At 38.7% G+C, this 22,932-nt stretch overlaps 2 protein-coding genes across 2 annotated transcripts; both read left to right on the top strand.

Annotated features, from left to right (window-relative positions):
* Positions 1–292: 292 nt before the first annotated feature.
* LOC105438960 lies at positions 293–11,046 on the top strand. The gene is made up of 10 exons (XM_030983608.1): positions 293–645; positions 2,770–2,842; positions 3,613–3,820; positions 4,417–4,550; positions 5,198–5,399; positions 6,273–6,471; positions 6,722–6,749; positions 7,459–7,666; positions 9,701–9,834; positions 10,900–11,046. Exons 1-10 carry the CDS (start codon positions 470–472, stop codon positions 11,044–11,046), a joined length of 1,509 nt encoding a protein of 502 aa, XP_030839468.1. The 5' UTR covers positions 293–469.
* Positions 11,047–13,529: 2,483 nt separating this feature from the next.
* Positions 13,530–22,374, top strand: LOC105445585 (probable E3 ubiquitin-protein ligase HERC3). The gene is made up of 8 exons (XM_030983136.1): positions 13,530–13,774; positions 14,936–15,202; positions 15,656–15,757; positions 18,167–18,288; positions 18,857–19,015; positions 19,932–20,109; positions 20,552–20,654; positions 21,735–22,374. The coding sequence occupies exons 1-8, from the start codon at positions 13,772–13,774 to the stop codon at positions 22,085–22,087; spliced, it is 1,287 nt and encodes a 428-aa protein (XP_030838996.1). The 5' UTR covers positions 13,530–13,771; the 3' UTR covers positions 22,088–22,374.
* Positions 22,375–22,932: the final 558 nt, after the last annotated feature.

The following is a 22,932-nucleotide window of genomic DNA, read 5'->3' as shown; positions in this document are numbered from 1 at the left end:
AACCCGTGTCAGACGTTGTGTGTATTTACTGTGTGTCTAAATTCGGAGACTAAGCAGGATGCACGGTCTATGGCACAACATAGGCTGTAATTAGCTGCTCCTGCCCATACACACCCGGGGACACACATAAGTGACTGACAGAATTAGGCTCGTCTCAAGAATGTATCGAATTGTGTTGAAGTAACAAACTAGGGTCTGTGCATAAAGACTAACTGTGTGCAATATATGAAACGTATTGTTGCGTGTTTATGTTGTACTGGAGTATATTCCGCCATAACAAATTCATCGCACATATCGCACGCCTCTCAGATTTATGTTACATGTATGTCAGGTTTCATAATACATTTATATTCACTAAGCAGAAGGAGGACTAGATGCGTATAAACGTAGCCTGTTGAACATCGACAGTGTATATAGAAACTCTACTTGCGTGTTTTTAAGGCGTCCTCGAAAGATTTAGAAAGAGGCGATGGCGGAGGATATCCGGGATGTCTCAACCATTTCCGACGACCATCAAGACAATAATGCTACTACTTGTGCCGACGAGATCGACACCGTAAGCGAGGATATTGTTGACGGTCTCAATTCCGAACTCGTGAGTTGCTTTGTCCCCGATGCGTTTTTCAAACTCTTCAGTACTACTAGGTAAGTCAATTCAAGATTCAAGATTCAAGATTCAAGATTATTTTATTGGTCCATGCATGCAAACATTACATAGAAATTTTGCTTCCAATGGCTTTTTTGACAGTGAAAATACAAATGATACAAAATAAAATATAACATTAACAATAGAAAACTATGTACATAAATATGGATAACTATTTATAGTGTGCATATGCCCCTCAATTTCCTATTGCCTACATTTAACATGTGTCATAAATTAAAAAGTCTCATAACATAATATAGTATTTCTCGTCACCACCCCCCCCCCCCCCCCCCCCCCATCCGCTAGCTCCTGATCCACAGATGTACCGTTTTGGATTTGCAGAAAAATAACAGGAATAAATACATTTACATTTAGATTTCATAATTATAAATGCGTGATATAATTACGCAACACTTCTACAGTAAAATGAACTCTTAACGATTGAAGAAATCAAGTTAACAATTTACCGGCACAATCGTATGAATAAATAACATGCGTCATAAATTAAAATGTCTCATAATATGATATTTCATTTCCCGTTAGATCCCCCCCCCCCCCCCATCCGCTAGCTCCCGATCCACAGTCTCCAGCTATCCGTTTAATTGCACTTCAATATCAGCTATTGAAGTGCAATCAAACGGACAGCTTTCAAAATCAACAATAGCAATTTCAAATCCAGTAGGAAATATATTTCGAATCCAGTAGGAAATATACGATTATAAGGATAGGTAGGTAGCCTTATGTATACATTTATCGCGTCACAGTTGAATTATACACATGTATGGAATTAGGGATGAATGAATTACGAGAACGTGAAAGGCGAGTACGGGGAGGGCACAGTCTTATTTACAGAAGTACGGGGAGGGCACAGTCTTATTCCAGAATAAAAGGGGCTAAATGCAAAGAATTATCAAATATGCATTTTTGCCCCTGATCCCCAACCGGAAAAATTCCTCTGTAGGGGCCATGCATTATAGGTCAAGGCATAGCCACACAGAGAATCTGTTTCCGTTGGGGATCGGGGCAAAATGCAATGAATTATTGATAATTTATTGCATTTTTTTTTTTGTGTGTGTGTGTGTGTGTATTTGTGGGGGCGGCCCCGTACCATAGCCCCCGCTGCGTACAGTCATGGTTCCGTGGCTAAGTAATGGCCTCGCTACTGTGAGACCCAAGGATAAAAATCGTGCGATGTGCTATATTAGTGCCCTTATGTGAGGCATTAATCCTCATTACCGTCAGTTAGGAATTAAGGATGTAGGTCCCCTACTTGATTAATATAGTAGCACAAACATGCTTTAGCAGTCACGCTATTATCTAGATTTATTAGGAATAAATCATCGTCAAAATCATTCCATAAATTGGGATGAAAATAATTATTCCACCATTATGACTAACAGAGTATATATATAAACATTATTATCATTAGTACTTGTAGAAGTAGAAGTAGCAGCAGCAGTAGTAGTAGTAGTAGTAGTAGTAGCAGTAGTAAAACTAATAGTAGAAGTAATTGTTTTTTGTATGTTTTATAATCAATGATATTCTACATGGCTTACTCATGGCTTACTCATTTCGTGTCAGGTTTAGACTAGTCTGCAAGCAGACAATTTACCATCATTTATGGCTGTGTCAAATGCCGCCTAAGCACAGAGCCTATTGTAGTCTCATATTGCAGACACTGTTACACACGACGGTTGCCAAGGGTCTGTGCCTAGTTGAGGTCTGTTGACGCAAAGCACTAGGCCATTATAGCGCAGACGGCTATTTAATGTTTGCATGACCTACAAGGACGGTCAGATGGTGAATCTCATGGGCTAAAATGTGAAGGTGGGTGACAGACGGAGCTCGAGATAAGGATTTTGTTCAAATCAGTTTTTCTGGAAGAGAATTGTGTAATACGTAACTCCCACCTCCCACCCCCCCCCCCCCCCTCCAAAAAAATGGAAATAAATACAGAAACTTTTAACAAAGTTCCGGACATTCTCTTAGATATAATTTATTGATAGGAACATAATGTGTATTACTTCCAGGTACGTAGGAGGAAACAAGACATGTTTACCCAACGTTTAAATTATTGTGCCTTGTGAATATACTTATGATTACTCCATTGATATTTTCATTAGTTCCGCAGCCGTTGAGAATGAAAGAACGGACGGCAGAGCTGTTTCAACAATGGATGACCACGGATTACAGGAGGTAATTATTTGGCGACCAGCAAAGACCATATTTGCAGGGGTCGTGCTATGATGGTCTATTCACTTGCAGCTAAATATCGATGTGATGGTTACTTTATCTGACTGCTAAATCCAAGGGTTGGGGCCTCGAATCCATGAACGGCACGATACAGTGTGGATAAACAAAAGACTTGTAACCAGCTTTGATTAGCTCCCAATTAAAAATTCATGACCAATATGCCTTTGGGATGTATTTCATGATCAAGAGTAACCTATTTTCTGTCAAGTGATACCCTACTCATTATATTCCTGTCACGGGTGAGTCACATTTGCCGCCGCGGCCTTGCGGTCTAAAATATCTACGGCCAATAGCAATTATAGGACCGCCGCAACATTCCCACGGTCACATACGGTAGCGGTCACCTATGTTAGGGTATCCGCACGGCGTATTTTGAATGTGTGGAGACAGAAATTCTGCGGCTACTGTACGGCCTTTGAAGTGATGACGTGCGGTCACCTAAGGGCGTCTCCTTGGCGGCCGTAGCTTTGTGACAAATACTAAGGCAGACGCAAGGTAGCCGCAAGGTGCCCGTAAGGTGGCCGGATGGGACCATACGGCGACCGTGCGGCCAGACTGATGCTACCGCTTTACTTCTGGAGCATATACAACGCTCTACCATTGAGCAATTGCATCTCCATCATTATTAGTGTGTTTTATTGATATGTGCATGTGCATTTCAAACGTCAGTGCATCATTTCAAATTTTGGAAATATTGAAACTTCTAAAATCAGGTAGCAGAAATCCTCCACCAGTCAATAACAACTCTTGACCAATGGTTCTACGGGACGCCAGAGGGCAGGGAGCTGCAGAGGACCTTTCTTGAAGAGTTTCCCGAGCTCAGGGACCCAGTGGAAGTGGGGCTGCGCAATCTCCTCCACGTCTTGACACCAGTACTAACCCAGCTACAGGATAGGTCTCATCCCCACTTTCAAGACATAGGTAGGTTCCTAGTCTGTCATAAAGTGATATGATTTGATCTTGGAAGATGTCCCATTTATTTTATTAGATTACAATTGATTCTATTGACTCACCTGATTTGCTTTGAAGTGATATGTTATTATTGAAGTGGCCAAAAGCATGTAGAGCACTGTGTGCTGTGTATTGTAACTGCAAGGAATAGGCACAATAACAATTATTGTTAGGATTGGATGGGATTAGATGAGGAGAAAAGTGATAAATTAATGTCTTTATTTTATTTTGCGAAATGTGAAATATTTAGGCACTATTGTTCTTGTAGAAGTCTAACTGTCCAAGTGAAGTCGTACTGAGAACATGAAATTACAGTTTATTGCTTCATGAAAAATCAAGAGCCATGTAAACTAATATGCATCAGACGCAGGCTCGGAACATAGGTGCAATTGTAATTATTGATGGATATTTATATTTGAAACCAGAAGATTAGATTAAGCAAAAGAAAGCTGCACTTTCTTCATGGCCCATTAAAATTTGATTTTCTTCGATCTGAAATACAAATCTACAAATCTCTTTGAATAATACTAGTTTGATGAAAGGCGCTTGATTCTATCATGATCTAGAACGATGGTTTTCTACCTACCATATGCTTGTGAAGGTAGCTGTTAATTTTCTTCACGGAGGAGTGATGAGGCTGATGAAGAGTAATGCTGACAAAGGAAACATGTCACTTGATGTGTCAAGAATCATCAACGAGGTAGGTAGCATGTTCGCCATGTCGTATACACTATCGCCTCAGCTTTTTTTCGAACCTCAGCTGCCAAAAGAGGGCGCAAACAAATTAGATGCATAGTTGTGGCCGTGCAAACGCACGTATAGGTACGCATGCGCGATCATAGGTTAATTATGTACTCCAAACAATTCTCTCCCACTTAAAATTAATCTAGCTATGATCAGGTGCTACCCCGTTTTGTAACAACCCTTACAGTTCATCAAACAAAGCAAATCGATGCAGATTCATATATTGTAAGATGATAATGGTGAAAAGGCCATGCGTGATGTTTATTAGAATAATATAGCTAAAACTTTGTCAAAAGAAGAGCAAAACAAACATGTAAACAAGTTTATGAATCGAAATATGCCGTCCATTTTGTACACGTGCTTTAATGTTTTTGTTAAAACGACTTGTTGTTCAATAAAAAATGTTTCATTAATTCATTTGTGCAATGGTGCTGTGAATGTAGTTAAGGGTTGGCGATTATGCATAAATAATATAACAAGGAAACAAAAAAAAGGGAAACAAAATATGGAATTTGTGAGTTCGTATGTGTCTCTTAGATTTGTGAAATCATGCTTCAAACAATTACCTTTTTAGCACTATTTTTCTCTTTCTTCTAAACCTAGTTAGCGTCTATCCGTGTAATAACTGACATTGGTAAACATCTCTGCGAGACGCAAGAAGGGTTGGCGAAGCTCACAGGATTCTTTCTTCAGATTCCTGAGCCCATGAGACCCGATGAAAGGGCGTTCCGTAATCTGCTCCAAAACCTTCCAGATATACTTAACCAGATGAAAGATACCTCTAATCCCCTGGTTCAAGCAATAGGTAATCGGTAAATATATGTAATGCAATGAAAATGTTTTAAGAGCCCCAATATTGTTTTTATATATTTATATATACCTTGCAGTGTCGTTATATATATATATATATATATATATATATATATATATATATATACATAAATTAAAAGTTATCAAAACATTTGACATCAAGTGCTCTACCACTGAGCCATCGCGCCTTTATATAGGTTACTCACTGCAATAAATATAATACTGTCTATTCAGTGCAAAAACTTTTTAAGAGATAACATTCCTTCCTAGACAAAAGGTATATCTTTCGTCATACAATAGATTTTGAGGAAGATTTTGTTCCAGTGATGTAGACTGATATTTGATTTTGTATATGCTTGTAAGCAGTAAAGGTGCCGTGGTCTAGTGGGTACGTCGCTGGACTGTGAATCCCATGGTTCGCGGTTCGAGTCCCACTGCAGCAATAATAACCTTTGACGTCATATTAATCCAAAATACAATTACCACTCCTAACCCAGGTGTAGTAAATGGGTACCAAATAGGAGGACATTTCTTGAATGCTCGTGCGTATTCTCAGAATTGCAAGGTCATATTACTAATGGCGCTACCCTGGGTAAACACGACATTATTTCATTATTATTCATATCATAATCATAATAATTATTCAAAGTATAATAATTATTCATAGTATAATAATTATTTATAATATAATTATTATTCATAGTATAATTATTATTCATATAATAATAATCATTATTGTTATATTATTATTATTGTATACAAACAAAATATTGCATTATAACTTTCTTACAGCTCGTTCCGACCATCAAACATATTATCGGGCCGAAATGATAATACATTTTAATATTGGATCTTTTTCTTCATCTAGAACAATGGTTTGCAAACTCCAATGTGCTCATAAGGCTGGCTCTAGATTTTCTGCATGGAGCTGTCATGGGGTTGATAAACAATGAGGCTTGCAAAGGACTTGGCCCACTGGATGTGACACACATTTTCGTGGAGGTTGGACAACCAATACTTTGTTGTTGTAAACTTGTGTTTCTATTTTATCCATGTTCAGGCAATTGGTATTCTTACCTTTTTTTTAACTGTGTCCAGTCGGCTTAATGCAACCAGTAAGCTGCTATAAACTCTTTTATGTTGACTTCGGGGGATCCTGAATGATGGGACTTCCACATTTCGATTTCGAATTTAATAAACCCAACTCAGACGTAATTTCGTTTTGGGGATATGTTGATGGACGCAAATGTATCACATTTCGACTCGTTTCGATCCCTTTGATAAATATGATCCACATCTCTTTGAAATAAATGCGAGGGCAACCACAGATACACATAGCAAGAACGTAAATGGTTTTAAAAATCTAATGGTACTGGAAAGACTGATGAGTACATACTAAATGTGAGGGAGAATGAAAGGTCGCCAAAGCAATGGTCAATGACCTGTCAATGCTACCGTCAAGGCAATCACTGTCACAAATCATAACTCACAGTATTAAAGAAACTACTGCAATAATTTACCAGCCAAATGACAGAAATCAAAACAAAGTAGTCGCACATTTTTAATTCAATGTATAGCAACGAAAAACAGATAACTTAAACCTTTTCGTCTTACACTCATCGGAGTAAATCGCAAGAAAGAACAAGGGAGATAAGGGAACAAGGCGAGCGAAAATTTAACGGCTGTGATTGGCTGCGTCAAAGTGGATTAAAAAATCCAGCTGTTTAATGAAAACATGCTATAGCAATGCTACCTAGATTAACAAGAGAATTCTCACGAACCTCTCTATAATTACCACACAGGACAATTACACTACCCCGGGACAATTACCCCCCCCCCCCGGACAATTATCCTTTCGGACTGTTACTGTGCTTTCTTGCGATTTACTCCGATAAGTGCAAGACGAAAAGTGTTATTAAGTCTGTTTTTCGTTGCTATTCTTCTATTCTCTAGTACCAATCATCTCTTTTAATAAATAATTATACTAATTATGATGATAATACCACTGATATGAATATTTCAATTTGCTTTTCCGTGAATTTCCTCTAACTTAGGTGAAGAAGGCGCTTCACCAGGTTAAAACTTCTTGGGGCCAATGGCTCTTTGAGACTCCAAATGGCCAAGTCATCCTCAAGACCATATTCATGGAACTTCTTGGACCTATGAGGCCAGTTGACAACGGATATCGTAATGATCTTCAGTTAACGGGGGATTGCCTTATCCAGTTGAAGAACAGCTCCGATCCCCTTTTCCAGTCACTAGGTAATCAATCTTACGTGTGAATTGTGGCTGATTAAGATGGCCTACTACCTATATACAGTGCGTCCCAGAAAAAACGAAACCGAGAAGTATCGATGTTTTATCATGACTTAATCAGAACCATAATTAATGAATGATACATATTTGGAAAGCTTAAAGTCTCCTCTTTCAGGTGGTGCTAATCAGATGATGCATATTTCACGCATGAGTGATTAAAAGCAATTTGAAGGAAGGAAACCAAAAAGTAATTTGGCGGGCGGTATCTGAATTTCAAAGAAAAATTCACATTTCTAGAAAGTTCATTTTCTGTTCTTTCATATGATACCTCAATCAAGAAAAATGAGCCAGGAATAACAAAGTTCTGTTTGTTTAAAGTAGCCCTTACATTTTCATAATTTTAACAAACGAATTCGTTTTCACTGGCTGCCTGCCGTAGCAAAAAGCAGATTTGACAAAAGACATAACTCCTTTTCGTTGACAATCAGCCATGCATGCAGACTATCGTCTACGGCTGATTGTCAACGAAACGGAGTTAAGTCTTTTGTTAATTTCGTTTATTGATACGGCAGGCAGCCAGTGAAAACGAATTCGTTTAATAAAATTATGGAAATGCAAGCACTACTTTAAACAAACATAACTTTGTCATTCCTCGCTCACTTTTCCTGATTAAGGTGTCATATGAAAGGGCAGAAACTCAACTTTCTAGAAATGTGAATTTTCCTTCGAAATTCAGATACCGCCCGCCAAATGTCTTTTTGGTTTCCTTCCTTCAAATTGCTTTTAATTACTCATGCGTGAAATATACATCATCTGAGTAGCATCACATGAAAGAGGAGACTCTAAGCTTTCCAAATATGTATCATTCATTAATCATAGTTGTGATTAAGTTATGATAGAACATCGATACTTCTCGGTTTCGTTTTTTCTGGGACGCACTGTATAACGAATTAAGTAATGCTACGGTCACAAAGGTTCGTACGAACGATAATTTCGTACGAATCTCCCTGTTTTCCAATTGTCTTCCCGAATTTCCATTGTCTAAAAATCGTTGGTACGGCGTTCGTAGCAGTTCGTAATGGCATTTGTGACCGAGGCTTTACGTTTCCACTCAATATTGAGTTTAAAAGGGAAACATGCTGGTTTTAAATATTTGACCCAATTCGCTTAGAATGGGGAACGGCAACACATGAAGACACACACATCTGTTTGCTACCAATATTAATATATTCCCTGATGTTATGATCGAGTAGCCATGATTAGGCATATTATTGCCTATAATCTTTAAAATAATTTATTACGTAAACTTTCAATACGTTATAACGACACTGTTTTCTTAAAAGAAAAATCAGAATGTAAACTCCGGACCCCCATTTGATTAGGATATTTTTTGTTTTTTTGCGACTTTACCCCCGTTATGCCTCTCTCTATATGGAAAAGCAAAGACTAAATAAAAAGACAAAACAAGACTAAAGAAAACAACTGTGACAAAATCAATTTGTTCTTAAGATTGACAGCTTTATTATTTGCCATGGTTTCTCAAAATAATCTACCGTTTCATTTGTGGTTATTCTCTTTTCTGATAGGCAGTCACATGACTATGTTATGGTTATAATGATTTATTCCTGTATCGAAAGGTTTGACCCTAATAAGCATGCAGGTGGTATATCAATTGCTGCGGAGTTATAACCACAGCTTGATGATAGTCGAGTAGGTTTAATGTGAGGCACTCGGTTTTCCGAAGGTTCATAATTCCGAAGTTTGGTGATTCCGAAACAAATTTTTGATACCAGGGGGTTCATATTGTCGACCCTTTTTGCGTAATTCCGATATGTATCAAAATTACATAATTCCGGAAATAAAATGGGATTTATTATTCGGAAGGTTCGTATTAATTGCGAGAAAAAGAGTACAAAATTCTATGTCATTTTCGGAGTTATGCACCTTCTGATAAGATCCCTTTATATATATTCAGAAAAACAAACCTTCGGAATTAGGAACCTTCGGTAACCGGTTGAATTTTGATCTTATTTTGTACAGAACGGATGTTGGTAGAGGACCAAGAGCTTTTGGCACTGTTTGTAAAGGCTTTTCATATAATGCTGGTGTGGTCGATCAACACGAGGTCCCAAATTAATCTTCTGTGCATCCGTGTACTACAGATATTAAATGAGGTTGGTTTCCTTCAGTCAACTCATTGTGCGACTTTACTGAAGTAGTCTTACGAATCATGATCATGGATAAAAACAACCGTCTATGGTACGTGTAGTTTAAAATGGTAGAGGTTTTCGGGTGGGAGGGGGCCGTGTCATACTGCCCATATTCCGCTCTGCTTAAGCTTTTGTTCAAAATCGGATTTTAAAACGAAATTGATAGAGCCTGACGTCTGAGTGATAGACCCAGGTTCGATTTTAACTAGATTAGAAGAATAGGGATCATTGTGAGGATCGTACTCAGATTGGGGGAGGGGGAGCAGTGCAACCGGGGACCTAACGTGGGCCTAGTAATTGAGGTACCACCCGGATCATAGAATGGATGGGGAGGCCTTACTGTGAAAAAGTAAATAGTAAGGCCGTCGAGTGATTTTAACAGTGCAGATGGGGGCATCCATTTGCTTCTACGTTGCTTCCATCTCTCACATGATTTATCCCTATCTCGCTCCCCCCCCCCCCCCCCCGCCACCACCTTCTTATTTTTTTCCATTCTGTCCAGAGAGGGGACGGGGAGCACGTGTCCATTTATAGCCACACCATTAACTCTTACCATGTTTGTCCTTCCTTATAATGATCGAGAAGCTAAATGCACGGAAGATACATTGATCAATACGGTTCATGTTTTTGACGGTTCTAGTACACCTACCCCCTGGACATCCACCCCCGGATAACTACCCCCGGTCGACTACCCCATATGACAATTACCCCCTAAGGCAACCACCCTCAAGGACGACTTCCCGCCGGGACAACTACCTCCTACGACAACCATCATCTAGGACAACTACCCAGGGGGTAGATTTTCGGGGTTAGTTTTCATAGGGGGTAGTTGTCCGCTGGTAGTTGTCCAGGGGTAGTTATCCTAGGGGGTAATTGTCCTAGGGGGTGGTTGTCTTGGGGTAGTTATCCGGGGGTGGATATCCAGGGGTAGGTACGGTATTTAACGTTTTCATTGTACTTTGAATTTGTTTTGTTAAAATAGCTTTACTTCGTTTAATTTTTTACTCCTAAATTTAATCTGTTTACAAGATCAATGAGAAAAATGGGTACCCGGTGTCTCGTCGCTTGTTCTGGCTCCAAGGCCTGGAATCTAGTCCACATTTACGCCGTGACCTGCTCCAGTACGCCAAGAATACCACCTCCGAATCCAAGGTTGGAATCACTCAATTTTTTTAAGACAAGCTAGACTGTGAAAAGTGTGTTTTTTTATTTTAGGTTCATTTTGGAATAACATCACAAAAGAAAATATCCCATGAAAAAGATTGTTCTTTAGAAGAAAAAATATGACAAGAAACAGAGCTCCGAACAATTTGGACCAACAAACTTGCGTGTAGTCCTCATTGGGACAACGCGGATTGAATCATTTCTGTACGCAGTACATGTGGCATTTAGCAAAACTAGATAATTTTTTTTATATCATGGCGTTTCGTATGTACCAAACCATTCGCTGTGTGTCCGGACAGGTTGTGTTTACGGACAGAGAAGATTTTAAACGGCAATTTGAAGAATAATGTTATGATCGTTTGGGCTAATTGATGCATACATTTCGGTAAATGTTTGTTAAGCATCCGGACACACAGGTTCTAGGACACCTTCCCCCTGGACATGCACCCCCGGATAACAAACCCAGACAACTACCCCCTAGGACAACTGCCCCCCAGACAACTACCCCTTACGACAACCATCCTCTAGGACACCTACCCCCGGACAACTATCCCTCATGGTAGTTGTCCGGCTGCAAACTCTGCACTGCACTTCTGCCTGGAGGAGCCAGAGAAGTGAGCATAAACAGTACACAGTAGAACTGCGATTACGATGAGCGTTTCAAATCGCTCATTCTGCCTTCAAAACTGGGCATAGACGTACCCATAAACGCACAATCATTTGTAAACGCGTTTTAATGGGGCCAACGTAGCATGCGCAGTGCATACTCTGCACTGCACATCTCTGGCTCCTCCAAGCATGATTCTGGCTCTGAGCACGAATCATGCCTGGAGGAGCCAGAAAGGTGAGCATAAACAGTACACCGTGAAACTGCGATTACGATGAGCGTTGACGATGAGCGTTTACGATGAGCGTTTTAAATCGCTCATTCTGCCTTCTAAATTAAGCATAAACGTACCCTAGGAAGATTTAACTGGTTCGCTGTCCAAAAATATATGTTGCAAACGAAATGTTGTGTCACGTATAAATACCAAGTTTTGTGGTCAGTTATTGCTGTTTTGATGTTGCGTTGAACCTTGTGGTTTATAGAATGAGAAAGTGATTTTCATTTTAATCATATACATTTTTGTATAATTATAAATAGGCCTTCTCTTGGCTTGACGTACCTTTTCTGCTCAATGTCAGAACAAAATGGAAGTTCGTTCCTCTTGAAGCTGTTCTGATCATGGTAAGATACTGTACTTATACGTTTCGGTAAGTCAAGGTATTTGACCTTTAGATGCCCCACGTATTACTAAAATTCTGGAGCTTTGAAGATTTTGACTTCATGTTTGATCCGATAAATGTTTGTTAAGCATCCGGACACACAGGTTCTAGAACACCTTCCCCCTGGACATGCACCCCCGGATAACAAAGCCAGACAACTACCCCCTAGGACAACTGCCCCCCAGACAACTACCCCTCACGACAACCATCCTCTAGGACACCTACCCCCGGACAACTATCCCTCATGGTAGTTGTCCGGGGTTAGTTGGCCAGGTAGTGGTTGTCCGGGTGGATTTGTCCTAGGGGTTAGTCGTCTTAGAGGGTGGTTGACCTAGGGGGTACTTGCCCTAGGGGTAGTTGTCCTAGGGGTTGTTGACTGGGGGTGGTTGACATAGGGGGGTACTTGCCCTAGGGGTAGCTGTCCTAGGGGTTGTTGACTGGGGGTGGTTGTCCAGGGGGCAGGTATCCGTATACGCCCTAATATAATATAACATGCATGTACTACATAGCCTACATTTTCCAATTGCCTCACAACGGGTCTTCTTTTCACTTATATATGGTGCGTTTATGCTCAACTTTTTCTGGCCAGAATGAGGCATCTGTTACACGTTTAGTTAAAAACGCTTTTGCGTCCTTTCTCATTTTTGTAGAATCAGCGAAAAAAGGCGATCGTAATCGCCGATCGTAAACTCACAAAAAGGTGCGTTTACGATCGGCGTTTCTGGGGAAGCATAAACGCACAATCATTTGTAAACGCGTTTAAATGGGGTCAACGTAGCATGCGCAGTGCAGGTGTGCGAATCCAGCTGCAAACACTGCACTGCACTTCTGCATGGAGGAGCCAGAGAAGTGAGCATAAACAGTACACAGTGGAAGTGCGATTACGATGAGCGTTTCAAATCGCTCATTCTGCCTTCAAAACTGGGCATAGACGTACCCATAAACGCACAATCATTTGTAAACGCGTTTTAATGGGGCCAACGTAGCATGCGCAGTGCATACTCTGCACTGCACATCTCTGGCTCCTCCAAGCATGATTCTGGCTCTGAGCAAGAATCATGCCTGGAGGAGCCAGAAAGGTGAGCATAAACAGTACACCGTGAAACTGCGATTACGATGAGCGTTGACGATGAGCGTTTACGATGAGCGTTTTAAATAGCTCATTCTGCCTTCTAAATTAAGCATAAACGTACCCTAAGAAGATTTAACTGGTTCGCTGTCCAAAAATATATTTTGCAAACGAAATGTTGTGTCACGTATAAATACCAAGTTTTGTGGTCAGCTTTAGCATGTTTAGTAATGTTTTGATGTTGCGTTGAACCTTGTGGTTTATAGAATGAGAAAGTGATTTGCATTTTAATCATATACATTTTTGTATAATTATAAATAGGCCTTCACTTGGCTTGACGTACCTTTTCTGCTCAATGTCAGAACAAAATGGAAGTTCGTTTCTCTTGAAGCTGTTCTGATCATGGTAAGATACTGTACTTATACGTTTCGGTAAGTCAAGGTATTTGGTCTTTAGATGCCCCACGTATTACTAAAATTCTGGAGCTTTGAAGATTTTGACTTCATGTTTGATCCGATATTATCTCTTGGGGTTGTTTTTTTTCTTTATCTGACTGCTAAGAAAGCATGTATATGCTTGTAAGTAAGAAACCAGGGGACCGACGGCTTAAAGTCCTCACCGAAGTATTTTGAAATGAGGATTAATGCCTTACCAAAGGGCACTAGCGCATCAACTTGGTTTCGGACCCGGGACCTGCCGGTTGCGAGACCACTACTCTACCAAAAAGCCATCATGCCTTACTTCATACAAGGATCAGATACACAACAATATACGCGGACATATATCGGACATAGTAGTCTCGACTTGCCCATTTGTAAAAGATGGGTTCAGTTAAATAACATTTCATATCGGTCGGTAAAGACTAAAACCACATGTCAGGATCACCTCAACCAATGAAGTTTTTTTTTTTTTTCTTCATGTGAGATCCACTATTCTTCACAATTCAGATGTCTGCCTCAATGCACTGAATTCCAATAACACAACTGCTAACACATTAAACAATATTATTATGTCGAGGGGGTCGCCCCCTACACGACCCACAACACGCTCTCAAATATTTATACCAGTCCCGCACTGTATATCCCATCTTCAATCATTAGAAATTAGCCAAAGTATTCATAATTTGGTTAACAAAAAACAAACATAGGCAGAAACAAAATCAACACAGAATGGTCGCTGGGTCCTGAAGCCGTTGACTGCCACCTTATTTTGAATGTATAATACACATTAAACATGCGACGAATTAAGTCGACTGTGGCGCCTCGCTTTCGTCCCATTAGGTGACCGAAGCAGATAAAAAGTTAAATTTCCTTTAAAAGATTCTGTAAGTATTCAGTTTATTATCGTTTTCCTTAATTAATTAATGTGTTAATTTAACAAAAACAAAACAAAATGTTTTTATTATGCTATTTTTATGATATTATGGTAGATTTTCAGTTAATAACATTTCATGGTCTTTTATTCGGTTTTATTGTATTTATATTTGTGCTGTTTGTGTGTCCGTTTTTATATTTTGTTATCGTATGTTTATTTTTGTAGCGTTTTTTCTTCTTCCTTGTGCCACAGGAGCGAGACATGATGAAGGCAGACCGCGAGAACACCATCAGGCGACGGATTAACAAGACGATATATGCAAAGTGGTACCCTAAAGCTCGGTTACCCATCATTCCAACATGTCTTCAGTTCCATGTGGAGCGACACAATATCGTGCAGTCGGCGATAAAAAATGTCGAGAAATACTGGGGATATTCGGATTCAGACTCCATCTGGCTCAAACCGTTGGAAGTAAACTTCGAAGGGGAATCTGCGGTAGATTTTGGGGGCCCCAGTAAGGTAAATATAATAGCACGAACATGCTGAATAGTTCGGCCTCGTTCAGATATAATGCAGCAAAACCGCGGCGGGTTTCCTGAGAGCATATCCATATATACCGGATTCATCCAGTTTCATCTGCTGCGACCAGTTCATACCTGTTTGAAAGCAGCTTCTCGTAAAGCTGCTCAGGGAAAGGCACGGTAGTAACAGCTCCATCGAAGATTAGGCTGATCGATTCAACAACGGAATGTTTTGAACGGAATTTTACATAAAATCTGTCTTTCCACTTCATGTTGGAACAGATGAAAGCTTTCAAACCATTATTAACCTAATACTATAATGTGATATAATAGATTATTATATTTAAGTAAAGATATATAAAGCCTGTGACATACGGGGAAAAATTCATCTCGGGTTTGCCCATAATCCTTTAAAATGAATAACAATTATGCTTCGATTATATTTCTGCAGGACTTCTTTCATCGCCTGTTCTCCGCCTTGTTGGACCCAGAGATTCACATATTTCGGAAGATTGATGACCAGGCTGTCTCCTCAGACGTGTGGTTTAACCCGGTATTGAAATAGTTGATATCTTACTTGTGTATTATGCCTGACATATTTACTCGCGCGACAGTTCAGCTCATGTCATAGTTTCGTCGGAGATAGTGGCCCAAATTCACAAAGGAGGTTTGTCGACATACCTAGGTCATATGGCGCGTTTCGATGCGTTTCAAAGCAAGGTGTACGAACCTTGGTTTGAAACGCGTCGAAACGCGTCATATGACGCACATTAACCTAGGTTTGTCGACAAACCTTCTTTGTGAATTCGGGCTATAGTGTTAGGCTTTTGGTTACAATAAGCCGCTTCGGAGATTCAATCTGCGCATGGGAAGATAAAGATTGTTTTGTTTAAAAAAAACATTTAAAAAATTGCTCATGAAAGTAAGATAATTAGTATTCGTTTATTCATCAACCGTACATTCTATGGAAAGAGGTGCCTTTCAAGAAGGCAAACAATGAAGCACCCCATCGCTTTGGCAGTGATTATTCTAAAATACACAAAGCGGGACTTCTCCATTTTGAATTTGAATTAATTTGAATTTGAATTTATTAACAACAACAACATAACACAATGTTACAATTGTATTAAAGTGGGTAACAAAAATAACATGTCGTATACATATCCATGTATATGGGTTACAATGAAAAAGCAAATATCCATAGTTAAACCACATGTAAAAATAAGGTTAATCATCATGTCATATCAAACATGTGAATTAGTTATAACTTAATAATACGTAGAGATTTGTGGCTGGAATTGAAATTCACAGAGTTCCAATAACCTATAAGTGATTCAAATAAAGGATATTTTTAAACTTAACAACTTAAAATGTTGTTAAAGGGCGAACCAAAAGTTAGCACGAGTGCTAGTCGGGATTAGTTCTCCGAGTTTCTAAAACTGTATGCAAATTCATATTAACATTTATTTTGTCTTAATATCATATCATTTGATCCTTATGATTCATCTCTGCTTAGGAGTTTAATTCTGAGATTTTGACGAAATGATGATCTTGTTTTTTTCTTCTCTTATATGTATGGGAAATTAATTCTACAGCTTTGCTCCAATGAAAGAAATTGAAAAAGTCCCACGTGTCGTACTAAATTTAGATAATCGTAGCATTAAATGTTCTCCCCCTCTTGTTCTATACATGTGATTCATTAAAGCAAAGTAATTCATTAATGAATGTGGTAGATGTCCTTTTTGCAGATCATATACAAATAACCCTAATAAGACTATTTTGAACCTTTCTCGGCAACGGAAACTCCGGTTGACTCCAAATGTGGCATGGTGATAGATGTCCATGAGATCTACAATATTGCACAGTTTTTAAACAAATTGTATTTTTCTTTGTTTTTCTCTGTTTTTCCCGTTTCAAAAAGAGCCTAAGACTCTAAGAAAAAAGCCATGAAGTGACACCGTAAAATATTTTAGCATTACCAAGAAATCGCGAAAATAGAGGAGGGGGTCTAAATCAGCCCCCCCCCCCCCCCAGTCATTTCAGAGTTAAATGATCTGCGGATATTTGGGGGTCATTTCTAGAAGTACATTGTCAGAAGTTTCATATTGCGTTATATGTCAGGTATAGGGCTGTAATTGTATTTTAGGTTATGTAAGGTTAGGTATAGTTTTTGGTCCAGGGTTTAAAGTTCAGGACTCGGGTACTGTAGGATGTACAGTGTCGTACCCCGGGGTCGTACAACCCCTTTCCTTTAGTTTTAATTCGTGTAAGTAGTTCATACTCTAGAAAAGTGTTGTATCAAAAGTCAAATAATCCAAGTATTAACAGAAACACATTTTACTTTAATAGCGTTGGATATTTTGTAAAGGAGATAAATAACTTCCAATGCGGAATTCGTTGGATTCAATTAGAATACATTTTCTCCTCATTATCACAACTAAACATAAAATTCATTAGGAACCCCTAAATGGCACAGCTCATAACATAAATGCACACAGCGGGTATAACATTGCAGCTAAAAAATAAGACTCTCTCTTGATATCGGAAACTTTCGTATTCATCATCTTCTTCTTCTTTTTTTTCCTTCTACCCCTTCTTCCTCTTCTATTTCTTCCACTGGTCTTCCTCTTCTTTATTTTCCTTTTTCTTCTTATTCATCATCTTCCTCTACTCCTTCTTCCTTTTCTAATCGCCCCACTAGTATTCTTAGTTGTTTCCTTTTAGTTCTATTCTTCCTCCTTTTCTTATTCTTTTTCTTCTTCTTTTTTTTATACATCTTCTTATTTTTTCCCCAAGTAAACCTTATCTTTCCTTTTTATTCGCTTTGTTTTGTTCCTAGTTGTTCTTTTTTCCTCCTCCTTCTTCCTCTTCTTCTTCTACCTCTTAGTTCCTCGGGTCCACTCACATTGTTTTGACAATCCTATGGTTTATACATAATTTGTTATATTTGGTATTCTTGCAGGAGTATCTGGATTATAGCACCTTGGAGAAGATCGGTCTCCTCTTTGCCCTCTTAATCTTCAATGGAGCTGTTACTACCGTACCTTTCCCTGAGCAGCTTTACGAGAAGCTGCTTTCAAACAGGTATGAACCGGTCGCAGGCAGATGGAACTGGCTGAATCCGATATATGCATGTATTCTCAAAAATCGTTGGGTAACATTCTGCATACAGTGGGTAAATTCAACCAAATTTGTAAACACATTTCCCCTAATATTCGGTTAGTTACTGAAGAAAAGAAAAATCAGTTTTTCTTTTCATGAATCCCATCCAATAACGGGTAAAATTGTATTCATTTTGTTTTTTTTAGAGGGGGAAAGATTTATTATCCAATTGATGAAATTTGGTATATATTTCAAGATATATTTTTTCGCAAACATTGAAACATGAGCTACAGATCATTGAATATTTTACTTTTCATTTGCAATTTGTGTGGATTATGATTTTTAATTTGTTTTCACGTGCAAGATAATTGTCTTGGTACCAAACTTGTCGCGTTCGTTACGACATCATAACTCGTATCCATGTATAATCGTTGAGACTAAAGTGTTGGTAAGTACAGACGTAAGGGGGAAATTTAAGAACAAAATATTACATAATTTATTTAACTTTGTCACCCTATATTTCACAATGAATTTATTAATCACTCGATAGAGACCCTGAAGCGTCTGATCTGGAGAAAATAGACCAAGAGTTTGTCAAACAACTCTTTAAGCTTCGTGAAATGGGGGCGGAGGACGTGGAAGCCCTGGATTTAGACTTCGAAGAACTCCGGCCAGGAGACGAGAATGTCCCCGTCACGAAGGAAAATTTGTAAGTCCGAGATTTAAAGTAGTTCCGAACACGTAATACTCCGAAGGTCAATAATTCCGAAAATTTCTATTTCAAAAAATTGAATAGGGTTCATGATTCCAACATAAAACGTTTTTTTTTTCCTATGAATGATAAACCTTCGGAATTATTAACCTTGGAAAAAAATGAACATTTGTAAATACAAGTGGTTCTCCAGCGACAAGGCTTTAGTTCGTCAAAGATAAAGAGTTGGGGATAAAGTAGTCCAGAATCTGCCCTGCCCTTTATATATTCCCTACACACTTGATTCAAGCCGTCGAAGATGGCGTTATCAACAAAATCATAAGTATGCGCACCAGCCCTATTTTTTCGCCGGGCGTCCTAATTTAGTGATCACGCCATCATCGGCTGGTGATAGCGTTAGTGTGGTGGAGATCAAAATTAAATAGGCTACATTCTGGACTAGGGTTAAGGTTGCAACTAGATTTTTAGGTTTATATTTAGGGTTGGGCAAAGGGTTTAGTAGAGAGTTAAAGTTACGAATCATGTAAAGAGTACAACATTCACAGCCGGATAGCCCAATTTACATATTAACCAGTATTTTATCTGTCATGGTTTCATTGTACGATTATGTAAGTATGTTTTGTGAATGGATAGTTATTTCTATTTATAGTATCCTCAATACTTGTAAACATATACATTTCAGCTTTTTAGCTGCAGCATGTGCATCATTGTACTCTATGTTTTTCGAAATAAAGCGTTGAATTGTATTTTTAAAAATATAAAATAATGTTATGTACATGCATTCTTCATGTTCTTGCTGATGAAAAAAGAAATAGAGATGAAAAAAGAAATAGAGATAAAAAAAAGTTACTAGGTATACTGAATCGAATTCAAAAAAATTCATGAAGGCTACTTTTGTTTTTCGGTGTAATAGGGAACTGTACATCAAGGAGATGATGACCAAGCGGTTAGCCATTCCTCAGCTTGCAGCCTTTACCAAAGGATTCAACCGAATAGCCTCCATGACACCTCTCATGAAAGATATCTTCAAAGCAGAAGATCTGAGAGACGTCATCTTGGGTGAGGAATTGGACTGGAACGCTTTCAAATTGGTAAGATTTTGTAATGGTTGTTTTCAGGCGCGTACGCAAGAATTTTTTTGAAGGTTTTTTTTTTTAAAGGGGCAGAGGGGAAGGTAAGAGCACATTTTTTTTTTTTTTTTTTTTTTTTTTTTTTTTGGTCCCGAAATGAGGGGGGGGGGGGATTTTCCTCCAAAACACGCACACAAAATAAATTTGAGGGGGTTCGACCCCCCCCCCCCCCTGCGTACTCGCCTGGTTGTTTCTGTCTCTTGAAAAGTTATTGGTGAGGTTTCTCATTCCTCTTATGACAGTTTGAAAGAATATCGTAGTAGATATATTCCCTATATATACAAAGACAGGATTGCTCTTCAAATGCCCTCATATTAGGGGCGATCACACCTACAGAAATAGGTGAGATTTATAAATCATACTTACAAATAAACGTTTCATGTACTTACCGATTACCTTGCAGAGTGCCGTGTACCAATTTCCCTACTCCGAGGACCACCCGGTCATCAAGATGTTCTGGAAAGTGTTTGATGAATTCGAGGAAAATGACAAGAGACAATTCCTCAGTAAGAAATAACGAAAACAAAACGTCTACCTACCTATTTCTCCCTTCTCCTCTATCAACTTTTTTTGATCGATTCCACAACGTTTTTTTTACCATGCAATCGCATAACCAGAACTCAACTTTATCTTTAATAGTGATCACATATAAAAAAATTAAAAAAAATAAATAAATAAAATGAAATAAAATAAACAACAAATTAAAACACATTGCAAGCATTGACACATGTACTAAGAGAACCTGCGCATAAAGACCACCTGCTTTAATACAGTGTGAGTCAAAATAAAGTTTACACCTAGAAAATTGCTTATTATTTTAAAAATCATCTATGAACCGTAAGTTATTATACACGTTATGAACGAGTGTTTTATCCCAAATAATTCGGTATTATTTTTGTGGGGTATGTGTCCACGCTTGGATAAATAGGAGGCATTGTTTGCGAGAGTGCAAACATGACTTGCGCCAAAGTGATGCCTGCAGTATGTTTTACGTTGGGATTAGCGGAGTGAGAGAATGAATTGAATGTATCAAATGAAATGGAATGCTTATGCTTTTGGCAGAAGCAATCAAGCAAAGTCACATACACACGCGCGCACAATTAATGTTGGTTGATATTTGATATTCGATATTTGATATGTGTTGTTAGAGATGTTATTTGGATCTGCAATGACCGAATTATTACCCAAATCCTAATTGTTTTATTCAAACATCACATAAGCAACTTTGGCGCAAGTCGATTTTTGCACTCTCGCAAACAATGCCTCCTGTTCATCCAAGCGTGAACACATACCACACAAAATGATACTAAATGATTCGGGATAAAAACCCTCTTTCATAAGATGTATACTAATTTACTGTTCATAGATGATTTTAAAAATAACTTGCAATTTTCTAGGTGTAAACTTTTTTTTGACTCACACTGTATAAAGACCACTTTTATCGTCTCTCTTGAGAGGTCTTTATACAGGTTTCGGAGTAGTATACTTTTCATATTATTAAAGTTAATTGTTAAGCGCTTGGAGACATCGTACATGTTTTAAGCTTTATAAAAAGCACATGATATTGTTTTAATCGCTTCTTGCAGAGTTCCTGACAGGTGCTGACCATGTTCCTGTTGGTGGCTTTGTTCGCTTCCCTGTGAGACGATTGAACAACATGGCTGACAAATACCGTGATCCTGTAGTGCCGAACAAGTTCCCCGAACCCGGCACTCTCATGCCAGAGGTGATGACCTGCAGAGGATTTCTGTCCTTGGATATACCAGAGTACCAGACCAAAGAGGACTTACGATTTCGGCTCAAGATGGCCATTCAGACCAGCGGGTTCCACAGGGAGGCACCTCATCGTTCCTCTGCAACGGCGCCTTGTTCCGAATCACCAATGTTGCGGCAGGTCGTACAGGCTGGCGTGCAGCTTCTGTTGGGTGGAAGACGCTAGTCCTAGGTGCTGGATTTGTGCGGACCCTCAGTTTATTGTGCACGCACACAGTCGTAGAGGCAGTATCCTCTGGATCCGTAGTCAAGAACTTCTTGGCAGCCAATTCGACGATTATTTCTAAGTTCTGGAAGAACAGATGCCCTCTATACAACTAATGTTGATCCAGAAAGAGACAGTGACAGGCTCCCCACCCTATACAGATTCCGAGATTATAATGTAATAAGTGGCCGTTTACACAAAATTGTACATCGTTGTACATATAATATATGTGTGTGCATGTGTGCGTGCGTGCGTGTGTGCGTGTGTGTGGCCTACATACCTATGTCTGAACACACGTTTTATCTTAACTTTTTTCCCGCCACAGTCGACTTATTGAACATTCATCCGGTCGCTTTAGTGACGATCGTCACAGATCCATTCGCAATACATACAGAGCCCTTTTTTCTTTCTTTTTTTGTAATAGTAATTTCATTTTATTCCTCCAAATGTGTAATACAAACAATAACATACAATTGAATAGAATAAATAAACGTTTTTAATATTATTCATATTCATATGCATATTCATACTCATATTTATTTCATTTTCAACAGAAAGGTAAATAAAGATATTACATTTGATTTCATACATAATTCATTTTTCCAAGAAACTATACAAATAAACTTTGCACATAATGAAATAATTACAAGAATTTCTTAATATCTGAGGAAATGGGGGGGGGGATCCACTAAAAAGCAGTGCTTGTAGGTTGTGGATCCCCCAGAAAAAAAAAATACAAACGTTTCAAGTTTTGCCTACGAAGACTTAAGAAAACACAAGACAATATTTTAAGACAACATACAATT

Source organism: Strongylocentrotus purpuratus, unplaced genomic scaffold, assembly GCF_000002235.5.
Source record: "Strongylocentrotus purpuratus isolate Spur 01 unplaced genomic scaffold, Spur_5.0 spur5_scaffold_13, whole genome shotgun sequence".
Classification (NCBI taxonomy): domain Eukaryota; kingdom Metazoa; phylum Echinodermata; class Echinoidea; order Camarodonta; family Strongylocentrotidae; genus Strongylocentrotus; species Strongylocentrotus purpuratus.
This window is presented reverse-complemented; position numbering and strand designations above follow the sequence as displayed.